General features: G+C 34.5%; 1 protein-coding gene across 1 annotated transcript in view; it reads right to left on the bottom strand.

Annotated features, from left to right (window-relative positions):
* The window catches only part of COL21A1 (collagen type XXI alpha 1 chain), a 90,482-nt gene that overhangs the window by 45,678 nt on the left and 22,185 nt on the right, over window positions 1-22,619 (bottom strand). The window contains exons 3-10 of the mRNA XM_050316154.1: window positions 21,457-22,008; window positions 17,226-17,394; window positions 16,884-17,100; window positions 14,811-14,984; window positions 13,774-13,851; window positions 11,450-11,458; window positions 10,300-10,383; window positions 7,973-8,035 (exon numbers count right to left, since the gene is read on the bottom strand). Coding sequence (XP_050172111.1) covers window positions 7,973-8,035; window positions 10,300-10,383; window positions 11,450-11,458; window positions 13,774-13,851; window positions 14,811-14,984; window positions 16,884-17,100; window positions 17,226-17,394; window positions 21,457-22,008 — 1,346 coding nt within the window. The remainder of the gene's footprint in view (window positions 1-7,972; window positions 8,036-10,299; window positions 10,384-11,449; window positions 11,459-13,773; window positions 13,852-14,810; window positions 14,985-16,883; window positions 17,101-17,225; window positions 17,395-21,456; window positions 22,009-22,619) is intronic.

Raw genomic sequence — 22,619 nt, 5'->3', positions numbered from 1 at the left:
ATTTGGTTCAGACATTTCAACATGCAGACAAAACTAAATTTGATAAATCCCATTAAAAGGACTATCTAATTTCAAATACCCAGAATTTGATCTTTATTTGAACTGAGAGAACTAATAATCCTATTTCTAAATGAGTTTCAGTCTTAAAAACTTAGCACAAAATTTAATGGGGGGATTACCACACTGGTAAAAAGGAGCTAATAGAACCTTTTCAATACAAGGAAGGCAACATGCATGTCTGATATCTTCTTTAAATCAGTCAGAGCTTCCTAGGAATAATAAAAATAGCTAAAATTGTTTGCTGGGTTAGATATATGAGAGTCCTTGCTGTGCCCTCTTCCCAAAACACATTTGAGCAGATGCCCAATGAGCCAGCTGGTAATGTTTAGTATAGAAGTAAACAGAATTCTAGGTCTCTGTCATACACAGATCCTCTATCAAGCATTCCACTTTCAGTGCTCAAGGCAGTTCTAGCAAAATCAGCTTTAACTTTAAATGGTATAGTATTCCCAGATTGCTTATAGGCCTCTCAGGCAGCTGAAATAATTCACCAAACCAAAAAATGCCTTTAAAAGTTTATCAGTTTTTTACCTTGTGGAAAAAAAAAAAAAAAAAAAAGGTAAAAGGTTTGTATGACTTTCTGTAGGATATAAATATATATAAATAAAACTCTATTTCATATTTTACATCTCCTGCAGTGCAATTTCCCTTCTCCCTCTAACTGAGAAGGGGAAGAGGTAGAGGAGTACAATTTCCTGGCTGAACTGAATTTCAAAATTCACAACATGAATAGAGGATGGCAGAAGAGTTTTCAGCTTACAAAACTGCATATTTAGCTCAGAGCTACATATTGTAATGTGATTTCAACACAAATCAAACACATTGTCAGTGTGTTCTGTTAATGAAAAGCTGGAACAGAGGAGATTCAAAAGGAAATTCGCAGAAAGTCACGAAAATGAGAATCGGTGTCTGGTGAAAATCACACAACCATTGTTTGGACATGGTAAAAACACCTTCCATAAAAAGAAAACTGGATTTCATAAAAACTGAGCATGTATTTGTATCACTACTCCTGTTGCAGTAAGGATTATCAATCTATATGCTCATGCCTACAAATTTTTTGCACTAAAGTCAACTCAAATCCTCTTTCCCTAACCACAAAGTCCTCAGTAGGAGTACCTATGTGACATACATATGCTGCAAGAACAGCAGTACCATAGTTGCCACTTTATGTAAAAGGGACGGAAGTGAAAATTCCCGTTTCAATTGACGCTGCTGAGTTCGGGACTGAAGGTTCACTTTCAAATACAGTGAAAGCACTACATTTGCCACCAAAAATACTTTTTATCTGGTTTAGTCTTCTCTCATGAACTTCTCAGAAGACACACAAATAGTGTGAGAAGTATTATAGTTAACTCTGAATTTGATACTCAGTTTTGAATCCAGTTGCCTAAACACAGGCAGCACCTGCCATTTGAGATTCCTTAGACACGCACCCAGTGGCAGAAGACAGTGGCACAGAATATTTGTCCACTGTCTTGCAGTGTGGGCAAAACAAAATACCTTGCAGCATAAAAATCCTATACTTGCTGAGCAACATGATAATTTAGACACCCTGTGTCTCCATACACATTTAAAGAGTAAATGTACATGTCTTAAAGTGAATCCCACCTACAATGTTTCATCAATACTGTCATTCAGTATTACTCCACAGCACCTTGTTAAAATTCTCACTCATTATTTTATATCAGTTCAACTGAAACCAGGATCATACAAAATCTCCTTCTCAGTTTGCTGTGTGAAGGAACAGTACTGATCTATTTCTAGTGCCTGAAAATCCGTAATGGTAAAGTCATAAACAGCAAGAAACTGAGATTAGCTTTGTCCCAGATAGCTGGATAATCACAGATAAAATGAAACTTTGGAATTTAAAGAAAGTGGCAATCATTTACAAATAATGCTAAGGGAAAAAAATGAACACATTTCTTAGGCCAAATAATTTACATCAAAGGACAAAAAAAATTAGCAATACTGCCATCGTCAGTGAATTAAGAACCTTGTTGGAAAAGGAAACTTAGTTTATCTGTAAGGAAAAAACTGAGCAAGAAGGACATGTGACAAATATTAATTCCAAAGAATTTTGGGTGCAATATCAGAGTAAACCTCAGAAGTATATCTTCAATGCACCTGCATGCCTAAAGGACAAAAGTTCAGATAGCATTCACAGATTTATACCATCTGATAAATTTAAAATAGAAATAAAAAAAGAGGATATATGGATAAGGCAATCACAGCTGCACTGTACACTCCCTTAATGAAAAGCATTTGGGGTCACTGAACAACACGAATGACACAGGTATGACAATGGGACTACTTGGGAAAGGCAAGTGAGAAATAAGCAAGCACAGTTTGTCTAGGAAGTAACCAAGGATCAACAGTAATGGTCTGAAGAAACTCAAGGACTGTAAACAGAACTATTTAGGGTGATGTAACAAAGCATAATGGAATTTAAAATTGGAAAAAGAAATTGACAGGTCTGCTGACCTCTTGCAGAAGTTTCTTGCAGAAAATCTTTAAAGCACAATTATCTAAAGCATTAGAAGACAAGTCTCAGAACTCTTTTCATAAAATACATGACATTTAAAGGACAGAAAGTGTTATAGCTTATTCAGACATGTATCCATACCTACCCTCAAATTTGCAGTCATGCCATGACCTTCTCCCTCACTGGCAATATCAGTAAGTAAAATCGTGCCAGGCAACAGAAATGATAGAAAGTACTCCATGTGTTTGAATTAAGTGTTTTAGGCTTTCTCTGAGAAGTTTTTCTATCTTATTTTTTCACCTCAGATCCTTTTTCTTCCTTTTCTCAACGAGCTTTTTTTCTGACATCTTCTCTAACACCTCACTATGCCTGTATGCATCTGGCTGCTTTTCTTTTTCCTGCCCCTTTGGACATGTGGATCAGTCAAATGGTCCTCTTCAGCATGTCTGTTTGGAGCCTGTGTCTTACTCCTTTCTCTGGGAATTTCTTAAGCAGTGGTAACTCAGGAGCTCAGAATTAGAGTCATCTCCTCTCTCCTCCCTCTGTTAAACAGCATGGCCCTGCAGAAGAACTTCTTGTGGCATTTATTTCTGCAGCACACCAGAACTGCCTCTGCAGTGAAGCCACAACTGAAGTGAAAATGAAGGGCAGATCCAGCATTAGACCACAAAGGTAGCTAAAGCAAGCTTTTACCTTCCAACAAAAATTTAGGGGTGATTCCTGATCAAACATTTATTATCATGTGAACATTATTATGGGAAAAGTAAAGAAAAAGGTTTTCATTGGCTTGTATGTTGCCTTTTTTGCATTTGCCTTGTTTCACCTGTTTATTATTTCTCCATTTCATTACACTTTCTTCCGTTAGCTACTACATCATCTGCCAAGGCTTTCATAACTCAGAGGAAAAAAGATCCATCAAGATCATTAAATAAAATGTAATAAATCCAGTTTAAAAGTTCCTGAGCTTCAGAGCATTGGGAGATGAGATGAGGCACCAAGGGAGTATAACTTCCTGCTCACTGCTTAGTTGTTCATCCTTATCATATCATCTGCCTTTGGCTACTGCTCTCTGAACTATACAGCTGTAGGCAGCACAAGTCAGCATCAGGCACTGCTCTGATTTCAAAGGAGTAGGTCTCAGGGAAGCCATTACACTACATTACACGTATGAGAATGGAGCAATTGTATTTCCTCTAATTACAACAAGGTCACAGTTTTACTGAGGAACATGTATTTTTCTGGAATTGAAAGCAGCATTTTATGGATGAATTATCAACTACATCTATGAAATTTTCCTGAGAAAAGCAGCTGCAGAGTTTAGAACAACTTAAATCCCAGGCAAATCATCCAATAGCACAGCGAATTCTATGTCTACATAAAAATATTATCCATTTTTATTCCAAAAGCGCTGTTGGTTTGGCCTTCAGTTGGTCACCAAATATTAAACTCTAGGTAGTACAGCTGTAGTAATGTACTATAGTTTTAAAAAAAATATTGGCATGATCAGAAATTACTTATTATGTCAGGTTTTGATACCTTATGAACTTTCTATCTGCATATATCAGTAAAGTCAGTCTCATCAGATTATTTTTAAACTGCTTATTGCTTGTAGATACTGTAAGGACATGGCAAATAGTTCCAAACTTTCATGAACGAAACTAGATGGAATACTGGAAAATTGTCCAGATTTTCCAGTTGCATGGTTCACAGTTCAAAATTGACAAATAAGTAGGGTTTGTTTAATTTCTTTGAGCAGACTGATAACCTATCACCTCTATTAACCACAAGTGATCACTGCAGACTCTGATCATTTATTTTTCCACTTGAGTTTTTCTCCAGTACATACAAAGTATCCTTTGGAATAAAAAATGGCTTTGTGACTACACAGTCAGGCTGCTGAGCACTTTCAGGGACAGCAATCACTCCAGCTGCTTCTTCTGGATGAATAATGTCCATTAAAGTAAGTTTGAGTTGAGATTCAAATACTATTTTTACCCTTTCACTTACTTACCAGTGCTTTTCTCTTGACTAAACATTTTAATAATTTCATGTTCTGAATTACAATTTTGATTGCAAAAAATGTATTTTCATTAAGTATTATGCTCCTCGCTTTCATGCTTTTTTTACAGTAACTTTAACTGTATGTATTTTCTGTATGTATCAGAAAATAAACAGAGATGTCATCAAAGGGAAAAAACAACCTCTGAAAAAAATTAATATAAAGAATTAAGAAATTATTGAAAATTAGTTATGTTTATGTTCACCTTCCCAGATATTCCAGCAAATAATTTTACTGGGTAACACCAGATGAACAATTATGTTCTGGTAAGATTGAAGATATTAACAGGAATTGTTTTCAATTTTTCTGGAGTAAAACTAACTTTACATATCAGAACAATCTATCCAGCCCCAAAACAATAAACTAAATTTTCTTTGATGTTTTATTTTAAACTTTTTACATATAGTAATATAAATGCATGCCTAAAAGCTTTCTCAGAGGAAGAAACATTTTGTTTACTAGTTATACTGTTCAAAAAAAATTAATACCAGATTAGCAAAGTGGAATAACTTTAGAGTAGAAAATAAAAATGTGTTTGGGAACAGGAAAGACTGACTCTGCAGGACAAGTTTTTCATGCAAAAGCCACTTGATTAAGCAAGACTGACTACACAACTACCTGTAAGCCTATGGTGCTGTTTGAATTAAAAGCTTGCTTCTCAGAGTTCCCCAGGTGATACAGCTTAAAAGATTCAAATGAGCACAGTTTCCTCAAACAATGAAAATCACTGACAGCACAGAACACATATAAGTTGTATTAGCAAATACATAAGTAAAACAGAAAGACAGTGAGACAAATCTGTTTTCCTGCACAGTGTATTTAAAGGGTCTCCCACCATTCATGGCTAAAAGCTTGCCTGGAAAGCACTCAATAATCTACTGTAAGGAACAATAATGTACTGGCCAGACCTGCAGATGATCTAATCCTTTTGTAATTATGTCCTTAAAAAGAACAAGTGCAAAAGTGCAGCTGATATTTCAAAAACATTAGTCAGTTAATAAAGCTATAGGATTTAGCTGTAAGCATTTCAAATAACATATGAACTTGAGCAAAGTGGTAAAATTTCTCCTTTAGTGGGGCTTTTTGATTATCATTCTGAGATACTTTTGGTAATCTTTTTTTATGTTCAGAAAATGCCCAAAAGTATGAAAGAGTCATAACAAACTGTTTCTAAAACAATACTGTTGCAGCTGACTGGATGCTTCAGAAATGAACGTCTTTGTCTATATTTTTCAAGGAGAGAAGGGAAACTGGATTTCCCTACCGAAACCCAGTGCATTCTGCCTTCATTAAAGCTTACATGATATCACACAGAACATCAGACTTAGGTGATTAATGACAGCTCTGCTATGATTATCAGTACCACAAACCTCCTTTCAGAAATCAGCATGGTCAAACTGTGATGGACACCTTCTCCCATGCAACTCCAGGCTCAGACAGTCTATACCTGTCTTTTGTAGGAGATCAGAACTGGTCTTCATAAGCTTAAGCACCACCAATTATCAACTGAAAACTTATTCTGATTAAATCCACTTCCCCTTCTTACAATACTTTAAACCTGTATTTTCAAGATTGTTTAGAACCAAAAATCAGTATTGTAAAGCACTGATAATTTTAATTTGGGTTGTCCTCTAATTTTATTTTAAAAAAATCTGAAGGTAACTACTATCAAAAGCTGTTAAAGACCAAAGCAAAAGTATAATCATGTTTTTATATCACAGGAAAAATAAGGATCTTTGCTTGTGGAACTACTGAAAAATTCATGTACTCAATGCTCATCTGGGCCGCCATGGTCAGGTTTCAATATAACGTCTCATATTTTAAAACAGGGAATTATTCAGTTTTAGAAATGATTACATTTCTTGTTTTCAGCGCCTATTTTCCTGTCAAACTAGCTCTGCTTACAAATGGAATCATCACCATTAAATGAACCAGATGCCATCTCTAAGAAAAGGTCAAAACGTAACTAAGGAACAAAACAGGATAAATGCGAACATTTTATAGGGTTTATGGAGTTTTGTCTTTGTAACTGGTAATACTTATTACCCTGACAAGACAATATAACCAAATAAGTATCAATCTCCACTGTTTAGGTAGCATAGAAATGAATGTATTACTAGTATTAAAAATTCTTAACCAAAATTCAATGTTTTTGTGAAGCCATCAAAGTTAGTGGGTAGTGCCTTGTTAGTAGGAATAACATGCTAAAGTACTAGAATTGATAAACAAGGGCAGATTTGGTAAAGACTTGTCAATAGTTACAGAATCATCATTAATCTTTCCAATTTATGCAGAGAAATTACTCTATTTTCAGAAACAACTTTTTTTAATGATCCCATTTTTCTTCCCTTTTCCTTCATTTTCTTTTATATAAAGAAAATGGATAGCTTCTAATGGATAGTAAACAATACTCTTAGAAAATAAATGAGCGGTCAAGTCTTTTGCTTTTGACCTGTCTTTTCTTAACACACCAGAGTCACGTGCACATCATCACTGTGATGATACAGACTGCAGGCTGTTAAAGAACCTGTAGTCAACACAGAAGCTTAGCTGTCAATATCTCAGATGCTTTCTGTTAGATTCAGAGAGCTAGTATCTCTTTAAAAATAAACCTTAGGCTAGTTTTACATATTTGTTTGCTTTTATTAAAATTTTATTACAACAAAAAATTTTAACCTTGAAGACCAGACAAGCCATTGTCAAACCTGTCTTTTTTTTTTTAGGGACATACGTTATTCATCTGCTTTCTTCCAGTCTTTACCATCCTAGTATCATATTAATGGAATGCTAATTAAAAAAGTAAAATCTAGGGTAGGAGAAATATAAGTATTTTTATTTATTTTTATACATTTTATGATGTATGTTTTAACACATAATGTTTAGAACTGAAAAAAATCTATATTTTTAACATTTTTTATTTATATCTATGTATTTTGATGGACTACTTGACATAGCCTACAAAGAAACTAAATAGAGCAAGCTTTAACTTGAGTAGTAAACCCAAAGAAAAAAACAGATAGAATTTTAGCTGCCCTGAAGTGCTTTCTAATGAACCAATTCTTAAGGAGTAAAGATTGAAGGTGATTAAGTGCTGCAAAATTATGCAAAGACTAACAGGAGCACTCATAGCCTGTTCTATGATTTATAGCAGTGCCTAACTCATATTTACAATACTTTAGCTTGGAACAAAAATCATATGATTAACATATTCATAAAACTGTTCCATGCAGGTAGCACTTAAGTGACATTCACAGCTTCAAAGAATGAAGACAAAATCATCTAAATCTGAAAATCTGGTATCCCTGGTACATGTTTTTTCTGCTGTTAGTTTTACATTTACAATATATGACTAAGTTTTTAGTACTCACAGGCTTACCATCTGGACCAGGCAGACCAGGATAACCATGATTCCCAGGCTGCCCAGGGTCACCCTATGGAGAAGCAATATTTTAACACACAAGATATATGAAACAGAACTTTAAAATTAGCACAGAGCAACCTTAACCCTACAACATTCCACAAAACAAGCCCAGATACCTGCTATTATGGAGTATTTCTTACAGTGAAAGAGAACTGATCTTGTAACCCTTCTCTGGGAAAATTCCCCCCAGGACTTGGAAAAGTGAGCCCACACAGTTACAACACAAGTTTGACCCATCATCTCAAATGCTTTCAAGCTTTTCAACATTTGAATCAACAGAAATAAAAACAATTTTCATCAAATGGATGAAACAATTTTTATTAAAATCTTGTTAATCACGCTGAAGAAAACTCCCGTTTGCTTTGTCTGAGTCTAGTTCTTAACACAAAAGTACTGGAAAGGCAGGTGCCAGGACTAAGTAATATAAATAATATATTTATTAATATAAATATATTTATTAATATAAATTCCTCCCCACACACTTATGGCTGCCTAAAAAATGTAAGGTTTTTTAGATTTTTTCTTAAAATTCCTTTGCAATTATTTTTATAACCTTTGCTATGATCACATTAAAGAAAAGTTGGATCCTCAGGATTCACGTTTATGGTGAGAAAGCAGGAACTTCCTATTCAATATATCCTGCTAGAGCATTGACTTTCTCTGTCTATTTTACTAACAGCCTTGACTTGAGCTCAGCAAAATCCATTAAGACTTGACCTATTAAAACATTTTTCTTCTATAGGAGTGTTAAGCAGGTACTGATGTTTTCAACCTGAACCATCAACAGGCTCAAAGTCAGCTACAGCTGCAGAATTGTTATAAACAGGGAGGACACGAGAAGGGAAACAAGAAACTAGCTTTCAATGTGACTGTGAAAAAACTTCTTTTCACATACAAACCACAGAAATGTAATGCTAAAATGTAACTAAATGGGAAAGGATAATGTCCCTTTAGAAATGTGTAACAGTTACTGTTTGCTAAATTAATAATACGTTACCCAAATATACTATTTAAACTAGGAAACTTTATGCTTTAACTTGAAAAGCTTAAAATATCAGTTAATTTTATTTTTAAATTGTTTTTATTTCATTAGGTTTATTGTAGTATTGTAGCCATTAATATCACAAACACACAAATTAAGTTTAAATTTATATGGTTGCAGAGTTCGGTATTTAAAAGTTAAGAAACACTCTAACTAGAGATAACCTATTCAATCTTAAATTGGCTTCCTTTTCACTCTTTCTGCAGCCTTCTGGGTTAGGCAGCATCATGTCACCTGTATTATTCAGTTATCCCCCCAAAAAAAGTATTACACTGCAATTCTGTTGAAAGATTGCACATGAAGCAGCAACCTAAAAAAATTGTATAGGTCACCCTAATTCTGACATTTCATACTCCTTCATACTTTACAGGGAGTAGTTTTCAATTTTTTTTAAATGATAAATACTTTATTCTTCTCTCTCTTCCTCAAATACGCTAAAAAGAAAAAAAAGGTAAAAAACTCACAAAAATTCTATTATAGGAAATAATAATTATGATCTCCATATTGTGGACTCTAATTCCCTCATCAGAAACCTTTACCACAGTAATAATAAGCCTTCTGACTTGAGGTAGCTGCAGCATACTGTAACCTCTTATATAATGAGAGTAGAGGGGTTTTTTATTCATTTGCTTAATGAAAGACAAGTGGTCTGGGGTTTTCTTGTCTACACTTGTAAGTAACTCTGTAAGCACTACTTAGCACAGTTACTGAGAAAGGTACTACAGCAAAACTCTAGGGATTGGAGTTTGCCAGGTTAGACATCTGCAGCTCCAGTCTGGTCCTCATTTTAGCTCTTCAGCACTGAAGGGACATCATCAGAACAGCTAAGGTGGAAGTCTCCCAGTAAGCATCTAGTTCATTCTTTTACAAAGAAGGGAAAAAACCCTCCCAGTAAAGGATTTAGCAAATCATTTCATTCTCAAACAATTAACAGTGCAACATCATTTGCTGAAGAGTAGCAAGGAAACACAATGTTACATCCATGAACATTTTCCTTAAAAAATAGAAGATATATTTGTTTTATTAGGAGTTATGGCACCAAAACCTGTCCTTGAGGATCTCAGTCACTATATCCATGCACTAGAAAACAGAACTAGAAGAATTTGGCCCTACTTTTTCAATCAGCCTAATTATGAGTGGCCAACAAAAGATTTGAAAATAAAAAATAATAAAAAATAATAATTAAAAAAAAAAAAGTTGTGTATGTTCAATAAGACAGAACGAAGACTTACTTTGGGGCCTGGAGGTCCTTGCTTTCCTGGTGGGCATATGCAGGGTGCAGGTGTTGAGCCTACATCACTAGGACCATTCATGCACTACCAAGAGCAAAACCAGCCATCAATACATATGCCAAAAGCTTTCAACAAACGTATCATAACATTATATGAAGCTGATTTTCCTTGGTTTGGCTTTAACTTAGGTCCTGCCTTTCACTCCTTTGTTCAGCTGGAACTTCTGCTTATCTGAATATTGCCCTTCAACTAATTTTCATAAATGATTTCACTGTTTTGTCCAGAATAAAAAAAACAAACAAACAAACAAAAAAAAGCACCAACTGGGCTGATACCCGTAACTTTGGATTTTTTCACCATTTTGTCATATGGTTTGATAATTTTAAATCTTGCAACATGAAAAACTCTTTTCCTCAACTAATTTATATTCATAATATTAAGTATGATCAATTATCAAATATCAAATATAACCCAAAATATAGATACATCTGTACTAAATCTATATGTAGAAGTAAAACTCACTGAATTCTTTTTCACCCAGTAAGTTCTTAGAGTTATGGAAAGGCAAAAATTTAAGAATCCAAGCCACAAAAATGCAGATTTTTATTATCTAAAACACTTTCCATAACATTTTACTCATATTTGATAAAATAATGAAGATTTTTTTACACAATGTTCTCTGAGTGGAATTCTTTCTTGGGGTCAAAAGATTGATCAAAACAACAATCCACATTTTCCTTGCAATGTTACCAATTGGAGTTACAAGGAAAGTTAAGGAAAATATCTATATTAAGTCTTCAGACAAGCTCCTGTTCAGTGAGCTCACATTAGCATGATGCAGGTATCAGCTACCTGACTGTGCATATCCCCATCCCTCGGCAACAGTATCCACCCTGCAAATAGGAGCAACTGAATTGAACTGGGGAAAAAAATCAGGCCACTTATTCTAATAAAGATGTGTTGCTGCAGAAAAATGATTTTGAATTTATCTGTTGATGAGAGTTCAATTAATGAAATCCAGCACTTTTAAGATTAGCAAACCTCTGCTCCCTTTTGAAAACAAAGTGTGTATTACCTAGAAAAATAAGAAGCTTATATAAAGTCAAATACTACCTTAAACTGAGTTTGAGTAGTTTAGGATCGAGCCTACCTCTCCATTCTGAAACAAGAAGAAACACAGTTTAAGAGCACAGTAGTAGTTGTAAAAAGCAAAATCCACTAATTTTGGATTAATAACGCTATCAAAACCAATCATAACTTTAAGGCTGTAACTACCAAGAAATTGCAATTCAAATGTTTAGACTTTCTCAGCTTATGTGCAGCTGCTATCAATGCATATGAAATAATTTTAGCTCATTTTGTTGTGAAGTTCAAAAGGAGCTACCAGCAGCAATATTTAAAAGCAATGACAAAATTAGAATTAATACTAAATCACATCAATATTGACACAATGAACGTCTACATTTGGGTCAAATCTCTTACCAAGAGCAACTTCTCTTAAAAAAACTCCTCTGCTTATTCATTCATGTTAGAGAATGTACCAAAATATTTCTGCAATCTCTGATCTCTGCCTGAATTCACATCTGGGAAAACACAGAGCAGCACAGAGGCAAGGCTGGCTTTTGCTCGTGTTCCTATGTGACTGCATTAGACTTTGTTATCAACTGATTTTTTTTTTCAGAATAAATCATCCCCAAATATTTCAGCATAGCAAGCACAAAATTGTCTGCCTTAATGGTTTAGTAACCACCAGTAGCTGCACCACTACAGGAATTTTCTAATGCATGTAACCACCACAGCTTTCCTACACACTCTGTGGAGAGAGATAATTTCTTATGTATTCAATTTCTTAGCATAAACAACCCCTAGAGAAAGTAATCTTTCTCCACGGATCATAAAGGAGCTTAAAATTACTATGCAGCCAGGTATCTCCAGGAAAGGGGATGAATTTGGGCTGTAATTAGTATGCACAGCCTCTGTGTATTTCAGCAACTCTGACACAACCACACTGACAGAATACAACCACAAAGTGCATATTCCTCCTTGGAGATCATCCAACATTTTTATTTTCTGAAAAAGTCCAGAATTTCATGGGTAAAGTCCAAATTTTACTAACAACAATAGCAAGTGAAAATAAAATATCAAAAAGTAAATTTTTGGCTCAGACTCCTGGCCAAACAGGAGAGAATGTAAGATTTGACAGCCTTTTTAGCACTTGCTTTCTTTACACAAAATATTTTTCATGTGTTTACTTGTCATATCCTACTTTTAATTTGTAAAGAACAAAAAGATATGTGGTGCAGTTAAATAGCCAAATACTGTATTTTTTCAAGATTTCAAGCTAATTTTACAAAAGCGTTCCTGAAATCATTACTTCTTGACCTACTCAGTCAGGCTTCAGAACAGCTAATAATCCAGCCACCTACTTGTTGCTTAAATGAAAGTTGTGAATTTTTTCAAAAATAATTTTAAGAAAGATGTTGACTGCAATAGACGCACTGGCTGGCCCCAAATAAAAAGAAGAAAAACAGACTAGCTGGCAGTCTGTGCCAGCCTGAAAAAAAGTAAATTCTGGATGCTGAAGATTCCACAGTTCTATTGTCAAACCAGCAAAATAGTCCTGATACTAAATCAAATCACAACACGAAGAATATGGGCCTACATAGTAAGACACTGTCAGCTGATAATCTTTAGCTTAGTTTGTTTTAGACACTAAACAAAGGAGAGTATCTATACACGCAGAAGAAATCTGCAAGTATAAATCAATCTCCTGCTTATATTTTGAGATGCTCCAACTGTCAGACATGAACAGCTTCCCAAGTTGTTTGCATGTTTAACATTTTATTATATTATTAACTGTAAGTAAGAGGACAAAGAGCGGGTTGATGGATCCCCATCAGCTTCCTAACTGTGTACATTAATCATAAAATCCTGAACAGAATTTTATTTTCCCTTACTCATAACATGTTTCTGGAAATCCTGGTAACATTTCAGATAGCAAGATATTTGTCACAGACCTCAGCATAGATACTTCTGACAGGAGAAGGGGATTTAGAAATACAGGTTTGTCAGTTATGTACCAAAATTTCAGAATCTAAATGACCTTACAAGTAGCAAAAATATATCAGACAAGATAAAAAGTCGTATTTAACGAATTTTACATTGCCGTAACACAGAAGTTTTATTAATCTATAATGTTTAAAATCTGAAATTTTAATTAAAGATTCTGAGATTCTTCTGCACCGGTGTCAAATTTACACCATCGAATATCTAATCTAAAAAACCTTTTTAAATCCTTTGTGAAAAATAAGGCTGAAAACAGACAAGGTTTGTGTCACTTGATATTGCACAGGTAACAAGCACGTGTTTGCACCAGCTGAAACAATGTAGTACTACTTATTTTAAGACTTAAGTCAGCTTCAAACAGCAATTTGTAAAAATAACCAAGCAGTCCTCTTCATCTATCATACTCACAAATCCTGGGATCTCACAGACTGTTTCTCTATTATTTTGCTCTGGGTCACAGTAGATTCGCAGTTTTTGTATATCAAACTATAATTCAAAACATAAAAGACTCTTTAGAGTTCTGTGTGTTCACTACAGTTAAAAATCAATTAAAGATGTAGAAACCTTTTTAGTCAGGCAACTCACAATGATTAATACACATCTATTAATAACCACTTAAACATACCATAACAGAATTATTTAAAACAAAATAATCAATCCAAGATTTTTGTTTCTAAAATAACAGAAATCACTGCCCTTAATTCTTTGCCATAAATCCAAACATGCAGCATGAACTACATGGCTGCCAGTATCACTGCAGAAACAAGCACAGGCAAAACCAACCTTTTTCTCTTTTTCACCTTAACAACCTAGGATGATGCTCCTACACTGACCTGCCTATATCAGATGCAGGATTAGTAAATTCTGGTGAAACATTAGAAGCATCTCTGATGCTTAAAAGAATTTCATTTGGAGTTTAGCATACATTGTAGATCTTTAAAAAGCAACCAATAAAAGCACTGGCATCAGGTAAACAAAAGTTCATGCCATTCTGCTTTGCTGTTACATTCCAAAACCATGAAACCTCTGTCAGTTTTTCTAGCATAAACTATCGTGACTGCAAAGTGAGGAGAAAGAAACTTCATCAAAATTTCATTTTCTCCCTCTTTTACCAGCATAACCCATGTACTGATGGAAGGAAAGCACAGAGGAAATTCCCTGCTTTCAGACACTGTTTCTTGAATTCAGGCAATGACATTGCATCAGTTTTGTCCGCAAAGGCCCCTTGAAATCAGTGAGATCATTAAGCACCCATCACACACGATACATCAGTTGTGCTAAGTCCTCATGACCATTTTTGCTCTGTCTTTCAGTAGTAGAATTTTGTATAATAAATTTCAATCTACCGTGAATTAGAAGAGTAAGCTCAAGAAAACAGAAGACGCCAATGCAATATTAATCTAGAGTAGAATTACTGGATTACTGTAGTTTTAGCATATGCTTACCTGTACTGTTTCCTCCTTTCCAGAATACTTTCCTATTTGGGTGAGGCCACTAATGTAAATACCTAAAACAGGATGTAATGGCTTTGTTTCAATTTCTTGGCCATCTATATACAAAGTTACAGAGTCTTCTGTTACTAAAAGACGAATTTGATGCCAGCCTTCATCAAACAACGTCTAAGAAAAACAAAGTAAACAGAATTGTTTAAAGCAAAATGTCTTCAATTTAAATAACAATAAGACTGCATTTGAATAGTTAAACTACTGTTGGTGGTTGAGATGATCAATGTTACAGGGTTTATATACAAATAATCGTAAACTGTATGGCAAAGAAGTATTGCCAAGTAATATTGTAATTGAGAAGATGAGAATTGGTAATAATAAATCCCTATTTCAAAATTATTTTGTAACTTACATAGATCTCTTTAGTCTGTGATCCTGAACATGCCCAAACCTGTATTTCTTCAAAATATGCAGCCTGATGCCTTTTTTTTCAGCAGTGGTATAATGTCTCAAACCCTTCAGATCACAAACCATGGTGAAAACAAATTGCCATTGAACGTTTTTGACTCAATCTCTTATGAAAAAAAAGATGACATGGCAGAAAGGATCACAATATTGCAATGAATAAACCAGACATTACTCTACAAAACCTCAGGTTTCTAAAGCTTGAAAATCAAACAAATTACATAATTCTACAAGTAATAGAAAGTGAGAGATACCTTTAAAGCATTTATCTCACCTAGCCTAGAAATAAAATTCACCATGGGAAGGAACATCTTCTTCCTGAGCCTATCCAACTTTTTTTAATTTTAAAAACAATCTATCTCTTTAACCTAGCCTAGCCTAGATGCTAAATTGCACAGAGATTAATCCCACACTAAATTGGTATTAATAAGAGTAAACTGAAACATGCATCTTTCATTAAGTAATACATTTTTGTTACCTTTTTTACACATAAAGAGAAATTAAGCTTCACTTAATATAATATATTTAATATATCCACTTAATATAATATGATACTTCACTTAATAGTATACAGTTCTGTTTCTGTTTCATTTTCTTACATGGATTGTTTTCATTTATTTACAGTGGCTCTCATTACAAGATAAAACAAACAACAGATCAAAATATATAACATTTCTGTTTTCCAGTTAAAAGATAAATTACCATAAAGGTTTATTAAATAAAAAGGTTAATTAAGAGCATATTGACATTTATATCATCTTTAGAGGCATACAGCTCTAAAAAAGCCATGAAATTACTGTTTTCAATAATAGCAGTGCAAGCACAGAGAAACACAAAAGAAAAATCCCCACAAATGTGTTTTCATGGTGAAGATACCTGGAACTGAAAGACTATGACTAATTTCTCACTGTAGCTCTGAGAAACATTTAAATATGAATTTTTTGATTGACTTGAAACTGATTTTTTTAAGAATTCCCACTAAGTCAAGCTTAACACATCTTCTTAAAAAATAATAAAATTTATTTCCCTTGCTAGTAATTATAATAAAGCAGAGGAAATCTGGAAAGAAAAAAGCAAAAATTCTTCATCCAATAACAAAAGAGTAAGATACCTCCCCCTAGGAAAAGCTTAGTAATTAAGACCTGTTCCTTGGATAGGAGTCCTTCCTTCACAGAGGATTTATACTTAAAATTCCTTCAGCTTAACTCAGAGCAGGGATTCAAATGTAGGCCCCCACTTCCCAGAAAAGTTGAACCCACTTGGTCATGAAGCACTAGAGCAGTAAATCTTTCATACTCTTTGCTGAATCTTAGTTTGCTTAACTAATACTCCCTGGGGAAGGAATGATGATCTCTGGGCTCCATATATTCCTATACTGCTATAAATGCAAGAGTAGAGACATTCAGTCTCTATCCCTCTGTCTCATCTGCAACCAAGACAATCTTTCTTACAAGATCTGAATACTTCACTGGAAATCACTGAAGAAAGACTAAAAGAGAACCTTCAGATTACACTAAAAAACAATACAACTGGTTTGGATGAACGGGGAATAATGGAATAATGTGTACTTAAGTAAGTATTCCAGCATGAAGATGACATACTCCTAACCTTTACATGAGGTGCAGCAAAAGTAAGAACTTGGGTGCCATTTATTAAACTTGTTGTAGTGAATGACAGAGTTTTCTCTTCTCCGTTAATAGTGACTGATATCTGTGGTCTCTTATCCAGACTCAAAATTCTCCACAAATCCCATGTCTTTTTTACTTTAAATCTTTGAGTGGAAACAAACACGTAAGATGGAGGAAGACCTTCTGGAAACACATTCCTAAACAATGGGGAAGAGGGGAAAAAACAAAACAGTACTTGAATATTCATATAAATCTTAAAATAACTCTCACTTAAAGCAAAAAATAAAAATTTACTAAGAAGTGTATTTATAAATTTCAATACCTTGTCAATTCTGAGAGGTCAACCCTTGACGTTACTTCATAAGCTTTTGCATTAGTTGTCGGTATTTGAATTCTCTTTTTAACCTTTTTCTTCACACCTAATCCTACAAGAATGTCAAATCCTTTTTCATCTCGAGCTGCCACTGGAATTCTTGTTGGACAAACAGACTCTGCAAAGTAATAAATGCAAGGGTAGTTCAAAATATGACATAAAACTTTCAAAAAGCAAGCTTCAACCTAACCAATTTTTTTGTATCTGCCTTCCAAGAAATAAACAGAGACCTGAGAACTGTCAGTTAAGTACAACATGAGAGAAGTCATACAGAGAATTCTCAGGGACTTGAAGCAAGAATAATAAGATGTTGTATTTTACTGCAATTACATTCACATACTATTTTGAATTGTCACTAACTGTAGTTCATTGGTATTACAATATCTGGCTAATAAAAATATTGAATTTAATTTCTCAAATTGCATGGTTTCAAAATGCTATAAAATTATAGATGATAATTTCCACAGTGCACTAATAATTTGGATTCAGTATCCCTCCTAACTATAAAATCAGTTTGAAAGTGGACAAAGGTAAAATTATCTACAACTGTTTATTTCATCTTCTTTAACACAAAATAGACTCTGAGCTATTTTGTCTGTTACACTGAAATCTGCTGGAAGTTATTCTTACTGGAGAAACAGTGTGTGATATATTTTCTGTGGAAACTTAAGTTAACTGCATGTTATCTCTGCTTAATTCTCTTGACACAAAAACATTACTAGGCAGTGGACCTAAATTGTTTAAAAAAAAAAAAAAAAGGAAAAAGAGAAAGGAGAGTGAAATTTAATGCTATAGCATACATTGTATTAGAATTATAAACTGATGACAAATTTTTAGTTTTATTAAAATTATGCTGAAGTAGTTATAATAAATACATTTTCTTTATTAATTTCCCATTGTTTCTTCAGAAAAGCATTAGTTCATAGACAGGGAAGAGGTTGGGAATACATTCCAAAGAAGGGCTGTAGAGTTCTCTCATCTCTATGTAGACCAGCTATGGGCTGGGAAACTCATGTCTCTGCCAGGGAATTATTAGCTCAAAGGTCTAAACCAGCTTGTTTTTATAATATCAGTAACGCTTCATGACTTCCCTTTCCAACCAAGGGCACTCACAAGATACCCCATTCTGGTGGGTGAGGTGGGATACATAAACTCTAAGAAAATTCATCTAATTGCCTGCACAAACTATCTATGGTGGGAAAAGACAATCCATTCCACAAGGGGACGTGTCGCAGGTACCTGGGGCAGCAGCAAGAAGCCACATAAACTCTCCTTAGTTTTCTTTTCCTCCCCCACAGCAGAATGACACCTGACTGCCAAATCAAAAATATATTATCTCTCTGTTCTACAAGAAAGAATTGCAAGAAATTTGCCTATATTTTGGAAATTAAAATGTCTACCTCCTGAATGCTTCCAAATAAGAAATGAAATACAAAGTCCAACCCAACTTTCCTTATCACTCTTCTCAAAACACAGGTGCAGGATTTCAGTCAACATATTTATGATATTAAGTAAGAGTAATAACACTATTTTTTTCAGGTTTTTTCAACTGTGTATTGATATCATGGAAATATTTCTAAACATTTATTTTAAAGCTGAATAACGGTCATATCAGATTACAGATAATCACACACATATACAGAGACAAGAAAATGAACACAAGGGTCTCTTACCACTTACAATATTAGAAATAGGTGTAAAATCAAAAACTAAATGCAGAAATATGATTACTTTATGTGTACATAAAGTAATATACAAAACAAGTTAAGCATGTGTAAAATTACACATTAAGACACTATTCTTTCTTTCTGATGGCACACTGAAGAATTACATAAAATATTTCCAGTCAGGTAGACTTTTTTGGGTCTTCTGGACCATTTTCTGGCAGGACTATTTTGATAACTAACTGAGCCATTATACAGGATGCAGAAGTCAATAGCAAAATTAAGAACTGTCTTCCATGGAAAATGGGGTTGTATTTCTAGTCCATAGTACCAGTCACATCAACTCTCTAGTCTAATCTGAAATTTGTTGCCTTTTAGTATTTTTACAGTTTCCATATGGTTTATTTTCGTTGTTAAAGCATGAAATAACTTTTTGATGTTAACTCCCAGTATCTAGCACAAAGGAACTTTTCTCTGCATCCTCCAGACATACTTTCTGAGGTCTGCATTGAGTTTTCCTTTAAATGTACTCCTGAAACACAATCTTTTCTTTTTTCTTTTTTTGCTATAGAATATTGATACTACAGGAACATTCAACTTTCAGAATAAATATTAAGACTCCTTAAATATTTGGACATGTTTAGCAGGTCTTTTCACTCTACAGGTACCCTAAAACAAACACTAGAGGTAAAAGGCACACTCCCAGCAAAATCCACAAGCCCATTCCTAACAGTAATACTTGCTACAAGAACCAGCAAACCTCAGCCTCCTTTGTCCAGAAAGGAGATACTGTCCCTGTAGTCTTAGATCTATGTTCATATTATGATGAATTTAAAAATGCCATAGAGTAAAAGCTAGCACTTTGTTTGGGACATTTGAACAAAGACCATGAAGAGAGAATTGCAAAATTTTCAGGTAGTTTCATGTGGTTGATTGCAGACAAATCACTGCTGCTTGGCCCAATGGAACTCTGCATGAAGCTCTATTTAAGAATTTAGCTGCACTTAGTTGATTTAATTTTTGGACTGATCACTTTACTACATCATCGACAAGGAATTATTATGATTTCATTTGATGTATCAAGAAATAAACACTAATATCTTCAACAAAAGTATCACCATACTTTTTCAATGAAGTCCATACTCAAAGTGAGAGCAAACAAAAAACATTTTTCACTTACTAAGTGCAGAAATATGGTAGAACTGAAATAGGACTTGTATCAGTTCTTGATAATAAAACATGTACAGAATAACACTGATACAACAGAGTCTGAGTGATACATTTTAGAAGCAATTTGCTTTTTATATATATATAAGGGAAAGCCAATGTTTTATAAGATTAACAGAAAACTCAATGCAGCAATGCTCCTAGCATTCTAAAGCTAAAAATGCACTTTACCATGTTGGTCTTGCCTAATTCTTCTAATCCTTCTAAGATCATAAGAGCTTCCTACAGCTCCAGGCATCTGCTCCACCTGGAATTCTGTGTGCAGGTCTGGGGTCCCCAATACAAGAAGGATGTGGACCTGTTGGAGCAAGTCCAGAGGAGGCCATGAAGATAATCAGAGGGTTGGAACACCTCTTCTGTAAAGACAGGCTGAGAGAGTTGGAGTTGTTCAGCCCGGAGAACAGAAGACTGAAGAGAAGGGGAGACCTCAGAGCAGCCTTCCAGTACATAAGAGGTAAGAAAGCTGCAGAGAGGCTTTTCACAAGGGCCTGAAGTCACAGGACAAGGGGAAATGGCTTTAAACTGCGAAGTAGTTAGATTAGATAGTAGGAAATTAGATTAGATAGTAGGAAAAAAGTCCTTACTGTCACCCTGCTGACACACTGGAACAGGCTGCTCAGAGAAGCTGTGGATGCCCCAACCCTGGAAGGATTCAAGGCCAGGTTGGATGGGGCTTGGAGCTACCTAGTCTAGTGGAAGATGTCCCTGTCCATGGCAGGGGGGTTGGAACTAGATGATCTTTGAGGTGGCTTCCAACCCAAACCCTTCTGTGATTCTATGATTTTTGCCAATAGTCTTTCTTCCGGGTTTTTCAATACATACTAAAAGAAGTATGTATTCAGAAGAACTCCTGTTTGTAATGGCAGGCTATTCTCTCACCTGTCAAGAAGAAATGCTAGATTGTGCATGAGTATCAGTTGCAACTGGAAAAACAATAAAGTAAACCCTATATTCTCAGCAGTATAAGAATTGTTCAACTGTTTTAGTGTTTCTAAACTTCAGCAATGCAAAAAAAAAAATTGGCTTAGTGCAAAAGGATACATATTGAAATTAAACACATACTGCATTTAAACATCATGTCTTTCCCAAATATACCTCTTTGCTTGACATGGAAAACCACTTCAAAACTTTGGGGAGTGATTTTGATCTTGAGGTCAAAATGAAAGAAGATCATAGTAAAGATTATCAAGTCCCTTAGATTACATTAATCATATATTCTGCTTGTGAAATTAAGAAATATGTGGACAGAACAACATTTTGCACACCTAAGATATTTTACAAGCACTTACCTTCACAGAGTTTCTGTTTTATAACTTCTTTAATTCTTGATATTGCAATATAATCTTCAACATAAAATACGTAAGTTGATGAAGGTTTGTTGGCAATAGCTTTAAGTTCATCCTCTTCAATCTCTGAGCCAACACCAATAGCAAACAAAGTGATTTTATTTTTCCTTGCTTCCGCTGCTACATCTTTGACTTCATCTTGGGACTTTCCATCAGTGAGAACCACTGCTATTTTTGTTAAAAATCTTGAAGATTTTGCAAAAAGATGGTCAAAAGCAAACTGAATAGCTCTTCCTGTTCTTGTATTTCCTCCCAGATAGTGTATGGACCCCATTTCCCTGATGAGGTTCTCAGTGGATTCATGAGTTCCAAGAGGAATTTCAAGTACAGGGTAATCGCTGTACTGGACAACTCCAACTTGAATAAACTTTGGCCCTATGTCAAAATTTCTTGTAATATTGACAAGCCAACTTTTGATTATTTCAAAGTTTTCTGGGCCAACACTGTAAGAACCATCTAAGATAAAAACTAAATCTGCTGGAGCAGTTCTGCAACCTAAAAAATAATAAAAACCAAAGTAATATATTAATCAACACTTTTACTTTCTTCTTCCAGAGAAAATGTTTTTACTATTAATTGCTGCATTGGGATCTATACTGACAAATACATCCCATTTGAAAAAAAAAATCAGGGGAGTTTACTGTTTGTGTAAGCCACAAAAATCCAACTTGGTATCTGAAAGTCTAGAAACAAAAAGGAATTTTATGGAGTTTGAAAATTGTTAATATGGAGTAGTGAAAATTGCTGCATTGAGAGCAAAATTAGAGGAAAAAGACTTAACCTGAAAGTACCATGGCCAGAGGAAACTCTTCCACATTCTTTTTCAGTCACTTTGTCTTTCTAAAAACTACCTTGCTTTAATGTTTTCTATAAACCAGATTTAGAGTATAAAACATGATTTTATGGGGGTTGAGATGCTAATTTTGGAGAACACACAAGGAGATCTGTCCCAGAACTGAGGTTATCTCAGCTTCCTCTCATGGAATCTTTATTTTTCCTTATTTAGTTTTCCACATAACATTAAGCTATTCAGAACATGACTTCTGAAGAAATGAACATACAAATAATCAGGACACAACTTTAAATCAAGACTGTACATTTACAGT

The sequence above is a fragment of the Myiozetetes cayanensis genome, unplaced genomic scaffold (assembly GCF_022539395.1).
Source record: "Myiozetetes cayanensis isolate MyiCay16 unplaced genomic scaffold, myiCay2020 scf2-11, whole genome shotgun sequence".
NCBI classification, from domain to species: Eukaryota; Metazoa; Chordata; class Aves; order Passeriformes; family Tyrannidae; genus Myiozetetes; species Myiozetetes cayanensis.
This window is presented reverse-complemented; position numbering and strand designations above follow the sequence as displayed.